Source organism: Procambarus clarkii, chromosome 81, assembly GCF_040958095.1.
Source record: "Procambarus clarkii isolate CNS0578487 chromosome 81, FALCON_Pclarkii_2.0, whole genome shotgun sequence".
NCBI classification, from domain to species: domain Eukaryota; kingdom Metazoa; phylum Arthropoda; class Malacostraca; order Decapoda; family Cambaridae; genus Procambarus; species Procambarus clarkii.
This window is the reverse complement of record NC_091230.1, coordinates 14,379,555-14,393,337: the sequence shown is the minus strand read 5'-3', so window position 1 is coordinate 14,393,337 and position 13,783 is coordinate 14,379,555. Positions and strand designations below refer to the sequence as shown.

The 13,783-nt window shown below is 52.9% G+C and overlaps 1 protein-coding gene across 1 annotated transcript; it reads left to right on the top strand.

The window, feature by feature from the left end:
• Positions 1-11,521: 11,521 nt before the first annotated feature.
• On the top strand, positions 11,522-12,775 carry LOC138358064 (putative proline-rich protein 21). Its single transcript, XM_069315533.1, has one exon. The coding sequence runs from the start codon at positions 11,522-11,524 to the stop codon at positions 12,773-12,775; it is 1,254 nt and encodes a 417-aa protein (XP_069171634.1).
• The last annotated feature ends 1,008 nt before the right edge of the window (positions 12,776-13,783 follow it).

The window sequence follows — 13,783 nt, the reverse complement described above, 5'->3', positions numbered from 1 at the left end:
TACACAGATTAAGTTTGACTCTGGGGATATCAAAGATATATTTATTTCTGGTGTGGTGATTGTGTTCTATTACATCTGTCCAAGAAGAATTTCAGAACTGGGTTTTGTAAATGTAATTGACACAATAGAATGTGTGTAGTGAGGTTATGTTTAGCATGTATAGAGATTTAAACAGGGGGGCTGAGTGTTGTCTGAGAGGCGAATTTGGCCCGTTCTTGGAAGAACAATTAAAATGTATAGAAATCCTAGTGAAGGGAATGCGTCATATTTATCTGCAAATATTGTTTGTAATATATTGAATTAATGGGACAACAGGTTCTTTGTACTATTCTTGAAGAAGTGAGAGTCAAAGTATTATTCAATAAGTGTAGATGCCACTGCGGAGATCTCACACACAGATCAACTGACATTTACTGTCCGATATATGAACGACTGTGACCCTGTGGAACGTTTCTTGACGTTCATCCCACCTTCTCTCATGGACCAAAGGATCTAACAGACACTGTCCTGGATTTTTCTTAATGAGAACAAAATTCCATTTTGTTCTCATTAAGAACAAAATGGAATCGCTTAAATCGTGGGGGAAAGGGGCTCGATATAAGCCTAACATGTATTGTATATATATATATATATATATATATATATATATATATATATATATATATATATATATATATATATATATATATATATATACTGGCTGCCTGTCCCTCAACACAATAAATTATTAATTCCACTATCAAACTGCCGTGATCAGTCATACGATAATGTCACAAATATGTCTTTTGGAAAGACCAAAATGCCAGCACTCACGGTTCATCCCCCCCCCGGGAGTGCTGGTTCACTACACGGTTCATCCCCCGTGAGTGCTGGTTCACTACACGGTTCATCCCCCGTGAGTGCTGGTTCACCACACGGTTCATCCCCCGGGAGTGCTGGTTCACTACACGGTTCATCCCCCGTGAGTGCTGGCTCACTACACGGTTCATCTCCCGGGAGTGCTGGTTCACCACACGGTTCCTGTACTACAGGAAGGTCTCCGGGGCGAACAAAGCCCGGGGCAGCACGACAGCTCCTGTGTTCCCATTGTGTGGCGGGATTGGCGGAGTTTCTCTGAACGAGCCGCCCCGATCCCTCCTGCTAACTGGGGATCAGTGAGCCCAGAGAGTGAAGGCAGTCTCCTACGCTAATGATTCACCTTTGTCTACAGTGTTCGAGGCAGTACATAGGGGAAAGGCAGAATAGAGGACGTATTGGAAGAGGTGGACATCTTCAAGAGGAAACTAGATTGTTTCCTCCAAGGAGTGCCGGACCAACCGGGCTGTGGTTGGTATGTGGGCCTGCGGGCCGCTCCAAGCAATAGCCTAGTGCACCAAACTCTCACAAGTCAAAGCCGGGCTTGGGGAGTAGAACTCCCAGAACCTTATCAACCAGGTATTGGTTCACGACTAACTTTCCTGGTATGCAGTACATTAATGTCGTCCCAGAATTTTAGATAGAAAACAGAACTGGAAATTTTGAAGGCAAAAGCATGTAAATGACATGCTTTGCTGCATCATCTTAAATACACAAAGCAGCATCTAGCTTCCGGTTAATAGATAACTTGATTATAAATCTAAAAAATTGTTGTATGAAACTCCAAAGATCACAGTGACACAACAAAAGTGATAAAATATAAAGTACTGTATAAAAGTCTATGACATGACAGAGAGAGACACGCTCAACAAATTGTTTCAGGAGTGAACCTGAGCTGAGCCAACGAATTGTTTTGTACATAAGAAGTCCTGTGTACACCGAATTCACCTCGTTCAGTAAGCTCTAAGATTTTCATTTTTCCAAATCATGCATAGCGAATTATCTTGGTTACAATTTTCATCACTTCTTTACGTTCCTTAAAGCTATTTTTTTTTGCTCTGAAAACCCTCTCGTGAACAATAAAATTAAAGCCTAACAGTGAATCTCGAACATATTTTTCAAACACATTAACAAAACCACCTTAACCAATCATGCTGGGCGCACCTTCAGTTGTCACAATAACTATTGTTTAGACAATTCGTTTATTACTTTCATGCATATTTCAGCCCCTATGGTATTTTTGGGCAACGTTACCAACTAGTGCTTTTCTTACTTCATCTCCCCTACCAAACCGAGCAATAGATAGCCTAGCTGATGATGTACCATCAGTGCTCTCATCACGACAAATGGAAAGTGATTTACATGTATCAGCATCTTCTGTTAGGTGTTGTGGCTTCTTTGTCACCAACTTTAATATTCTATCTTTTACTGTGTTTCCACTCATTGGCAAATTCTTTGTGCACTGAATATTTTCCTTTTCTGAAAAAAACTCCTCAAAATGAAAAGGAGAGCAGCATTCTTGCCCTGATTCTTTAATGTATTCTCCAACACTGAGTGGGTTTCCATGTTGAGCAATTATTTTGCAGCAACTAGGTAGAAAGTACCTGCAACAAACCCAACAACAACTAAGTGGGAACCACCAGCAACAACTAAGTGGGAACCACCTGCAACAACTAAGTGGGAACCACCAGCAACAACTAAGTGGGAACCACCTGCAACAACTAAGTGGGAACCACCAGCAACAACTGAGTGGGAACCACCAGTAACAACTAAGTGGGAACCACCAACAACAACTAAGTGGGAACTACCAACAACAACTAAGTGGGAACCACCAGCAACAACTAAGTGGGAACCACCAGCAACAACTAAGTGGGAACCACCAACAACAACTAAGTGGGAACCACCAACAACAACTAAGTGGGAACCACCAGCAACAACTAAGTGGGAACCACCAACAACAACTATGTGGGAACTACCAACAACAACTAAGTGGGAACCACCAGCAACAACTAAGTGGGAACCACCAACAACAACTAAGTGGGAACCACCAACAACAACTATGTGGGAACCACCAACAACAACTATGTGGGAACTACCAACAACAACTAAGTGGGAACCACCAGCAACAACTAAGTGGGAACCACCAGCAACAACTAAGTGGGAACCACCAACAACAACTAAGTGGGAATCACCAACAACAACTAAGTGGGAACCACCAACAACAACTAAGTGGGAACCACCAACAACAACTAAGTGGGAACTACCAACAGCAACTAAGTGGGAACCACCAACAACAACTATGTGGGAACCACCAACAACAACTATGTGGGAACTACCAACAACAACTAAGTGGGAACCACCAGCAACAACTAAGTGGGAACCACCAGCAACAACTAAGTGGGAACCACCAGCAACAACTAAGTGGGAACTACCAACAACAACTAAGTGGGAACTACTAACAACAACTAAGTGGGAACCACCAACAACAACTAAGTGGGAACTACCAACAACAACTAAGTGGGAACCACCAGCAACAACTAAGTGGGAACCACCAGCAACAACTAAGTGGGAACCACCAGCAACAAACCCAACAACAACTAAGTGGGAACCACCAACAACAACTAAGTGGGAACCACCAGCAACAACTAAGTGGGAACCACCAACAACAACTATGTGGGAACTACCAACAACAACTAAGTGGGAACTACTAACAACAACTAAGTGGGAACCACCAACAACAACTAAGTGGGAACTACCAACAACAACTAAGTGGGAACCACCAGCAACAACTAAGTGGGAACCACCAGCAACAACTAAGTGGGAACCACCAGCAACAAACCCAACAACAACTAAGTGGGAACCACCAACAACAACTAAGTGGGAACCACCAGCAACAACTAAGTGGGAACCACCAGCAACAACTAAGTGGGAACCACCAGCAACAAACCCAACAACAACTAAGTGGGAACCACCAACAACAACTAAGTGGGAACCACCAGCAACAACTAAGTGGGAACCACCAGCAACAAACCCAACAACAACTAAGTGGGAACCACCAGCAACAACTAAGTGGGAACCACCAGCAACAAACCCAACAACAACGAAGTGGGAACCACCAACAACAACTAAGTGGGAACCACCAGCAACAAACCCAGTAGTTTCAGAAGTTTCTTAACCATAGAAGTTTTATTTTGGAGAAAATGCATGTTTAATGCACTGTAATACCTCATTTATATTCAATTAAAGAAAATGGCGATGAGAGGGACTGCTGAGGAAGACAGGGTGGGGGGGGGAGGTGACGTCACAAGTAGCCAATCAGGAGAGGCTGGGCTGTGACGTAGGCAGAGATGAGGCTCTGTGATTGGTCTAAGAGTCACACGGATGGCGCCAACGGGTCTGGCCGGCTCACTTTCAAGTGTCTGGAACTTTAATGTGCTTAATTGGACTGAAAACGAGTGCTAGTCGGCTGGCTAAGCAGTGAAAGATTGACAAGGAAGGCCGGCAGAGGAGGGACGGCCGCTGTACCGTCGGGCACTCCGAGGCGACGTGCAAGTAGGTCTAGAAGTTTACGATGGACGTCGTGGAGCGCCACTGGGAGTAGCCATGTTGGACCCAGTGTGAAGAGTTTCTTGTTGAAGCAGACAGCTTAATGTGTCCCTGTGGCAGTGCGGCCGTGTATATCACGCCCACCACCAGGAGTCACGGCTCATTGTAATGAAGACGACCATAAGAGTAGATCATTACCACTGGTTGAGAGAAATATTTCTTCAGCCCGCCAAGCCTCGCATCTGTATAGGTAAGAGTTGACCAAATTTGACCCATTATTCATAAGTGACAATGTTTAGTGATGATTATTAGTCTCGTGGAGATGACCTGTACAGGGATTGTCAGATTAGGCAGGAATATACCGCGTATATGATGGTCACGAGGCTGTCATGACCAGAGGAGGAGAGCAGCGTGCACCCGTCGACAGGTGTGTGAGAGTGCGGGGCGGCGGACGGTGCTGGCGGTATATATAGGCACGGCCAGAGCTGCCGTATGTCGCCAGCGGGGACTCTATGGATGTTACTTGTTATTTATTTATTTATTTATATACAAGAAGGTACATTGGATTAGAGAGAATACATAGCATAGTATTTACAATCTTGTAAAGCCACTAGTACGCGCAGCATTTCGGGCAGATCAGTATACTTGTAACCAGAATATTTTTGTGGGGCCTCACGCGTGCAGTAATATATACATATTTACTTTTTCTTTGGTATGGGAGGATATTATTTCTTTGTTGGTGATTGCAGGATCGTGTGTGCCTGTTTGGGAGGCATCATTTTCGGACGACGAGCTGAAAAAAGAAGTATCACGGCGTATTTGAACGACGTTGGTGGTCAGAATCCAGACGAGGCTCCGGAGTGACGCACTGGAAGGCGAGTTCTTATGTTGTTTTCTCATGTGATTTCCATTAGCTCCATGCACTAATTATCCCCAAGAGGCACCGGGGTGGCCAGAGGCACTAGAGTAAACATATTGAGACCGCTGAGTAAAGTGGCAAGGCATCCAAGATTTTAGGGATGAACATTTACCATGATAATTTTGTTGATTGTCGTATATAAATGTGCCAGTTGCGGATATAAATATTTGATATTATATGATATATTGTGTAGTTGAGGTTTTCTGAGGTAACATTACTATTGGGATATTTATATGTATATGTATGCTCATTGGAGCAAGATCTTATACCCAGTCGAGGCAAATCCCCCACACAACTGTTGAACTACCTGAATCAAACCCAACAGTAACTAGGTTAGAACTACCTGAAGAAGCAAATCTCATAAAACATTTAACTATTTTTTGTTATTGCAGATTTCTTAAGGAATGTGTTCCTTTTGTTGTTGTTCACTTTTATGACAAAGCCATTTATGAACAGTTTCATGGTAGTGCATTAGGGAGGACGTTCTGTACACTGTTTCCAAACATACGGAGTTTAATGTTTTATATTCCTTCATGATCATACCAAAGCTTCCTCGACACATTCTTGAAAATATGTTGCTGCGTACCAAGTGTTCACGGGGGTACCAAGTGTTCACGGGGGGTACCAAGTGTTCACGGGGGGTACCAAGTGTTCACGGGGGGTACCAAGTGTTCACGGGGGGTACCAAGTGTTCACGGGGGTACCAATGTTCACGGGGGTACCAAGTGTTCACGGGGGGTACCAAGTGTTCACGGGGGGTACCAAGTGTTCACGGGGGGTACCAAGTGTTCACGGGGGGTACCAAGTGTTCACGGGGGGTACCAAGTGTTCACGGGGGTACCAATGTTCACGGGGGTACCAAGTGTTCACGGGGGGTACCAAGTGTTCACGGGGGGGGGGGGTACCAAGTGTTCACGGGGGGGGGGTACCAAGTGTTCACGGGGGGTACCAATGTTCACGGGGGTACCAAGTGTTCACGGGGGTACCAAGTGTTCACGGGGGGTACCAAGTGTTCACGGGGGGTACCAAGTGTTCACGGGGGGGGTACAAAGTGTTCACGGGGGTACCAAGTGTTCACGGGGGGTACCAAGTGTTCACGGGGGGTACCAAGTGTTCACGGGGGGTACCAAGTGTTCACGGGGGGTACCAAGTGTTCACGGGGGGGTACCAAGTGTTCACGGGGGGTACCAAGTGTTCACGGGGGGTACCAAGTGTTCACGGGGGGTACCAAGTGTTCACGGGGGGTACCAAGTGTTCACGGGGGGTACCAAGTGTTCACGGGGGGTACCAAGTGTTCACGGGGGGTACCAAGTGTTCACGGGGGGTACCAAGTGTTCACGGGGGGTACCAAGTGTTCACGGGGGGTACCAAGTGTTCACGGGGGGGGTACCAAGTGTTCACGGGGGGGGTACCAAGTGTTCACGGGGGGTACCAAGTGTTCACGGGGGGTACCAAGTGTTCACGGGGGGTACCAAGTGTTCACGGGGGGTACCAAGTGTTCACGGGGGGGTACCAAGTGTTCACGGGGGGGTACCAAGTGTTCACGGGGGGTACCAAGTGTTCACGGGGGGTACCAAGTGTTCACGGGGGGTACCAAGTGTTCACGGGGGGTACCAAGTGTTCACGGGGGTACCAAGTGTTCACGGGGGGTACCAAGTGTTCACGGGGGGTACCAAGTGTTCACGGGGGGTACCAAGTGTTCACGGGGGGTACCAAGTGTTCACGGGGGGTACCAAGTGTTCACGGGGGGTACCAAGTGTTCACGGGGGGTACCAAGTGTTCACGGGGGGTACCAAGTGTTCACGGGGGGTACCAAGTGTTCACGGGGGGTACCAAGTGTTCACGGGGGGTACCAAGTGTTCACGGGGGGTACCAAGTGTTCACGGGGGGTACCAAGTGTTCACGGGGGGTACCAAGTGTTCACGGGGGGTACCAAGTGTTCACGGGGGGTACCAAGTGTTCACGGGGGGTACCAAGTGTTCACGGGGGGTACCAAGTGTTCACGGGGGGTACCAAGTGTTCACGGGGGGTACCAAGTGTTCACGGGGGGTACCAAGTGTTCACGGGGGGTACCAAGTGTTCACGGGGGGTACCAAGTGTTCACGGGGGGTACCAAGTGTTCACGGGGGGTACCAAGTGTTCACGGGGGGTACCAAGTGTTCACGGGGGGTACCAAGTGTTCACGGGGGGTACCAAGTGTTCACGGGGGGTACCAAGTGTTCACGGGGGGTACCAAGTGTTCACGGGGGGGTACCAAGTGTTCACGGGGGGTACCAAGTGTTCACGGGGGGTACCAAGTGTTCACGGGGGGTACCAAGTGTTCACGGGGGGTACCAAGTGTTCACGGGGGGTACCAAGTGTTCACGGGGGGTACCAAGTGTTCACGGGGGGTACCAAGTGTTCACGGGGGGTACCAAGTGTTCACGGGGGGTACCAAGTGTTCACGGGGGGTACCAAGTGTTCACGGGGGGTACCAAGTGTTCACGGGGGTACCAAGTGTTCACGGGGGGTACCAAGTGTTCACGGGGGGTACCAAGTGTTCACGGGGGGTACCAAGTGTTCACGGGGGGTACCAAGTGTTCACGGGGGGTACCAAGTGTTCACGGGGGTACCAAGTGTTCACGGGGGGTACCAAGTGTTCACGGGGGGTACCAAGTGTTCACGGGGGGTACCAAGTGTTCACGGGGGGTACCAAGTGTTCACGGGGGGTACCAAGTGTTCACGGGGGGTACCAAGTGTTCACGGGGGGTACCAAGTGTTCACGGGGGGTACCAAGTGTTCACGGGGGGTACCAAGTGTTCACGGGGGGTACCAAGTGTTCACGGGGGGTACCAAGTGTTCACGGGGGGTACCAAGTGTTCACGGGGGGTACCAAGTGTTCACGGGGGGTACCAAGTGTTCACGGGGGGTACCAAGTGTTCACGGGGGGTACCAAGTGTTCACGGGGGGTACCAAGTGTTCACGGGGGGTACCAAGTGTTCACGGGGGGTACCAAGTGTTCACGGGGGGTACCAAGTGTTCACGGGGGGTACCAAGTGTTCACGGGGGGTACCAAGTGTTCACGGGGGTACCAAGTGTTCACGGGGGGTACCAAGTGTTCACGGGGGGTACCAAGTGTTCACGGGGGGTACCAAGTGTTCACGGGGGGTACCAAGTGTTCACGGGGGGTACCAAGTGTTCACGGGGGGTACCAAGTGTTCACGGGGGGTACCAAGTGTTCACGGGGGGTACCAAGTGTTCACGGGGGGTACCAAGTGTTCACGGGGGGTACCAAGTGTTCACGGGGGGTACCAAGTGTTCACGGGGGGTACCAAGTGTTCACGGGGGGTACCAAGTGTTCACGGGGGGTACCAAGTGTTCACGGGGGGTACCAAGTGTTCACGGGGGTACCAAGTGTTCACGGGGGGTACCAAGTGTTCACGGGGGGTACCAAGTGTTCACGGGGGGTACCAAGTGTTCACGGGGGGTACCAAGTGTTCACGGGGGGTACCAAGTGTTCACGGGGGGTACCAAGTGTTCACGGGGGGTACCAAGTGTTCACGGGGGGTACCAAGTGTTCACGGGGGGTACCAAGTGTTCACGGGGGGTACCAAGTGTTCACGGGGGGTACCAAGTGTTCACGGGGGGTACCAAGTGTTCACGGGGGGTACCAAGTGTTCACGGGGGGTACCAAGTGTTCACGGGGGGTACCAAGTGTTCACGGGGGGTACCAAGTGTTCACGGGGGGTACCAAGTGTTCACGGGGGGTACCAAGTGTTCACGGGGGTACCAAGTGTTCACGGGGGGTACCAAGTGTTCACGGGGGGTACCAAGTGTTCACGGGGGTACCAAGTGTTCACGGGGGGTACCAAGTGTTCACGGGGGGTACCAAGTGTTCACGGGGGGGGTACCAAGTGTTCACGGGGGGTACCAAGTGTTCACGGGGGGTACCAAGTGTTCACGGGGGGTACCAAGTGTTCACGGGGGTACCAAGTGTTCACGGGGGGTACCAAGTGTTCACGGGGGGTACCAAGTGTTCACGGGGGGTACCAAGTGTTCACGGGGGGTACCAAGTGTTCACGGGGGGGTACCAAGTGTTCACGGGGGGTACCAAGTGTTCACGGGGGGTACCAAGTGTTCACGGGGGTACCAAGTGTTCACGGGGGGTACCAAGTGTTCACGGGGGGGTACCAAGTGTTCACGGGGGGTACCAAGTGTTCACGGGGGGTACCAAGTGTTCACGGGGGGTACCAAGTGTTCACGGGGGGTACCAAGTGTTCACGGGGGGTACCAAGTGTTCACGGGGGGGTACCAAGTGTTCACGGGGGGTACCAAGTGTTCACGGGGGGTACCAAGTGTTCACGGGGGGTACCAAGTGTTCACGGGGGGTACCAAGTGTTCACGGGGGGTACCAAGTGTTCACGGGGGGTACCAAGTGTTCACGGGGGTACCAAGTGTTCACGGGGGTACCAAGTGTTCACGGGGGGTACCAAGTGTTCACGGGGGGTACCAAGTGTTCACGGGGGGGTACCAAGTGTTCACGGGGGTACCAAGTGTTCACGGGGGTACCAAGTGTTCACGGGGGGTACCAAGTGTTCACGGGGGGTACCAAGTGTTCACGGGGGGTACCAAGTGTTCACGGGGGTACCAAGTGTTCACGGGGGTACCAAGTGTTCACGGGGTACCAAGTGTTCACAGGGGGGTACCAAGTGTTCACGGGGGTACCAAGTGTTCACGGGGGGTACCAAGTGTTCACGGGGGTACCAAGCGTTCACGGGGGTACCAAGTGTTCACGGGGGTACCAAGTGTTCACGGGGGGTACCAAGTGTTCACGGGGGGTACCAAGTGTTCACGGGGGGTACCAAGTGTTCACGGGGGTACCAAGTGTTCACGGGGGGGGGTACCAAGTGTTCACGGGGGGTACCAAGTGTTCACGGGGGTACCAAGTGTTCACGGGGGTACCAAGTGTTCACGGGGGGGTACCAAGTGTTCACGGGGGTACCAAGTGTTCACGGGGGTACCAAGTGTTCACGGGGGTACCAAGCGTTCACGGGGGTACCAAGTGTTCACGGGGGTACCAAGTGTTCACGGGGGGTACCAAGTGTTCACGGGGGGTACCAAGTGTTCACGGGGGGTACCAAGTGTTCACGGGGGGTACCAAGTGTTCACGGGGGGGGTACCAAGTGTTCACGGGGGGTACCAAGCGTTCACGGGGGTACCAAGTGTTCACGGGGTACCAAGTGTTCACGGGGGGGTACCAAGTGTTCACGGGGGGTACCAAGTGTTCACGGGGGGTACCAAGTGTTCACGGGGGGGGGGTACCAAGTGTTCACGGGGGTACCAAGTGTTCACGGGGGGTACCAAATGTTCACGGGGGGTACCAAGTGTTCACGGGGGGTACCAAGTGTTCACGGGGGTACCAAGTGTTCACGGGGGTACCAAGTGTTCACGGGGGTACCAAGTGTTCACGGGGGGTACCAAGTGTTCACGGGGGGTACCAAGTGTTCACGGGGGGTACCAAGTGTTCACGGGGGGTACCAAGTGTTCACGGGGGGGTACCAAGTGTTCACGGGGGGGGGGGTACCAAGTGTTCACGGGGGTACCAAGTGTTCACGGGGGGTACCAAGTGTTCACGGGGGGTACCAAGTGTTCACGGGGGGTACCAAGTGTTCACGGGGGGTACCAAGTGTTCACGGGGGGGGGTACCAAGTGTTCACGGGGGTACCAAGTGTTCACGGGGGGTACCAAGTGTTCACGGGGGGTACCAAGTGTTCACGGGGGGGGGTACCAAGTGTTCACGGGGGTACCAATTGTTCACGGGGGTACCAAGTGTTCACGGGGGGTACCAAGTGTTCACGTCCACAGGCTTAGGGGTACCAATGCACCTCTTGGCCTTTTATACTGTGTATGACTTGCTCCACGTGAAGGTGTAGACCTGACCAAGCCTACACTGTCTCGCCAGAATTCTCATACCTCGTATCGTTATACTGTATTGTTTAATATTAAAAATATATCTTTATTAATAAATCTACCAAAAATGTTTATCAAATTTAAAGATGCTATATGGATAATTATATGTAGTACTACATAAAATCACTACTATGGATATATACTACATGAAAATCACCACTACCACCACTTCCACCACACCAATTACCACACCTCCGTGGAGCAGCAACACTACGCCCTCAGCCAGGGAGCAGCAACACTGCACCCTCAGCCATGGAGCAGCAACACTACACCCTCAGCCATGGAGCAGCAACACTGCACCCTCAGCCATGGAGCAGCAACACTGCACCCTCAGCCATGGAGCAGCAACACTACACCCTCAGCCATGGAGCAGCAACACTGCACCCTCAGCCATGGAGAAGCAACACTGCACCCTCAGCCATGGAGCAGCAACAATACACAGCCATGGAGCAGCAACACTACACAGCCATGGAGCAGCAACACTACACAGCCATGGAGCAGCAACACTACACCCTCAGCCATGGAGCAGCAACACAACACAGCCATGGAGCAGCAACACAACACCCTCAGCCATGGAGCAGCAACACAACACAGCCATGGAGCAGCAACACTACACCCTCAGCCATGGAGCAGCAACACAACACAGCCATGGAGCAGCAACACTACACCCTCAGCCATGGAGCAGCAACACAAAACAGCCATGGAGCAGCAACACTGCACCCTCAGCCATGGAGCAGCAACACAACACCCTCAGCCATGGAGCAGCAACACAACACAGCCATGGAGCAGCAACACTGCACCCTCAGCCATGGAGCAGCAACACTGCACCCTCAGCCATGGAGCAGCAACACAACACAGCCATGGAGCAGCAACACAACACCCTCAGCCATGGAGCAGCAACACAACACCCTCAGCCATGGAGCAGCAACACAACACCCTCAGCCATGGAGCAGCAACACAACACAGCCATGGAGCAGCAACACTGCACCCTCAGCCATGGAGCAGCAACACAACACAGCCATGGAGCAGCAACACTACACCCTCAGCCATGGAGCAGCAACACAAAACAGCCATGGAGCAGCAACACAAAACAGCCATGGAGCAGCAACACTGCACCCTCAGCCATGGAGCAGCAACACAACACAGCCATGGAGCAGCAACACAACACCCTCAGCCATGGAGCAGCAACACAACACAGCTATGGAGCAGCAACACTACACCCTCAGCCATGGAGCAGCAACACTACAAGCCATGGAGCAGCAACACAACACCCTCAGCCATGGAGCAGCAACACTACAAGCCATGGAGCAGCAACACAACACCCTCAGCCATGGAGCAGCAACACAACACAGCCATGGAGCAGCAACACTACACCCTCAGCCATGGAGCAGCAACACTACAAGCCATGGAGCAGCAACACAGGGCCAGGACGAGGGCCAATCACGTGGGTGCGAAGTACTCCCTTGTGTACACTTGTCTCTTTATGAGTGGAAATTACGTCATTAGGAATTTGTATGGTGAGTGCTTTTACGGCGCGCCGGCACGCACGGGGCCTCCAGGTACGGCGTTCCTGCACGCACGGGGCCACCAGGTACGCCGCCCCACCACGCACGGGGCCACCAGGTACGGCGTTCCTGCACGCACGGGGCCACCAGGTACGCCGCCCCTGCACGCACGGGGCCTCCAGGTACGGCGTTCCTGCACGCACGGGGCCTCCAGGTACGGCGTTCCTGCACGCACGGGACCACCAGGTACGCCGCCCCACCACGCACGGGGCCACCAGGTACGGCGTTCCTGCACGCACGGGGCCACCAGGTACGGCGTTCCTGCACGCACGGGGCCACCAGGTACGCCGCCTCACCACGCACGGGGCCACCAGGTACGGCGTTCCTGCACGCACGGGGCCACCAGGTACGCCGCCCCTGCACGCACGGGGCCTCCAGGTACGGCGTTCCTGCACGCACGGGGCCTCCAGGTACGGCGTTCCTGCACGCACGGGGCCTCCATGTACGGCGCTCCTGCACGCACGGGGCCTCCAGGTACGCCGCCCCTGCACGCACGGGGCCTCCAGGTACGGCGTTCCTGCACGCACGGGGCCTCCAGGTACGGCGTTCCTGCACGCACAGGGCCTCCAGGTACGGCGTTCCTGCACGCACGGGGCCACCAGGTACGGCGTTCCTGCACGCACGGGGCCTCCAGATACGGCGTTCCTGCACGCACGGGGCCTCCAGGTACGGCGTTCCTGCACGCACGGGGCCTCCAGGTACGGCGTTCCTGCACGCACGGGGCCTCCAGGTACGGCGTTCCTGCACGCACGGGGCCTCCAGGTACGGCGTTCCTGCACGCACGGGGCCACCAGGTACGGCGTTCCTGCCCCCACGGGGCCTCCAGGTACGGCGTTCCTGCACGCACGGGGCCTCCAGGTACGGCGTTCCTGCACGCACGGGGCCTCCAGGTACGGCTCTCCTGCACGCACGGGGCCTCCAGGTACGGCGCTCCTGCACGCACGTGGCC

Bases quoted from the DNA above. Each gene is read 5' to 3' on its own strand.
- LOC138358064 (XM_069315533.1), top strand. From the start codon at position 11,522: ATGGAGCAGCAACACTACACCCTCAGCCATGGAGCAGCAACACTGCAC.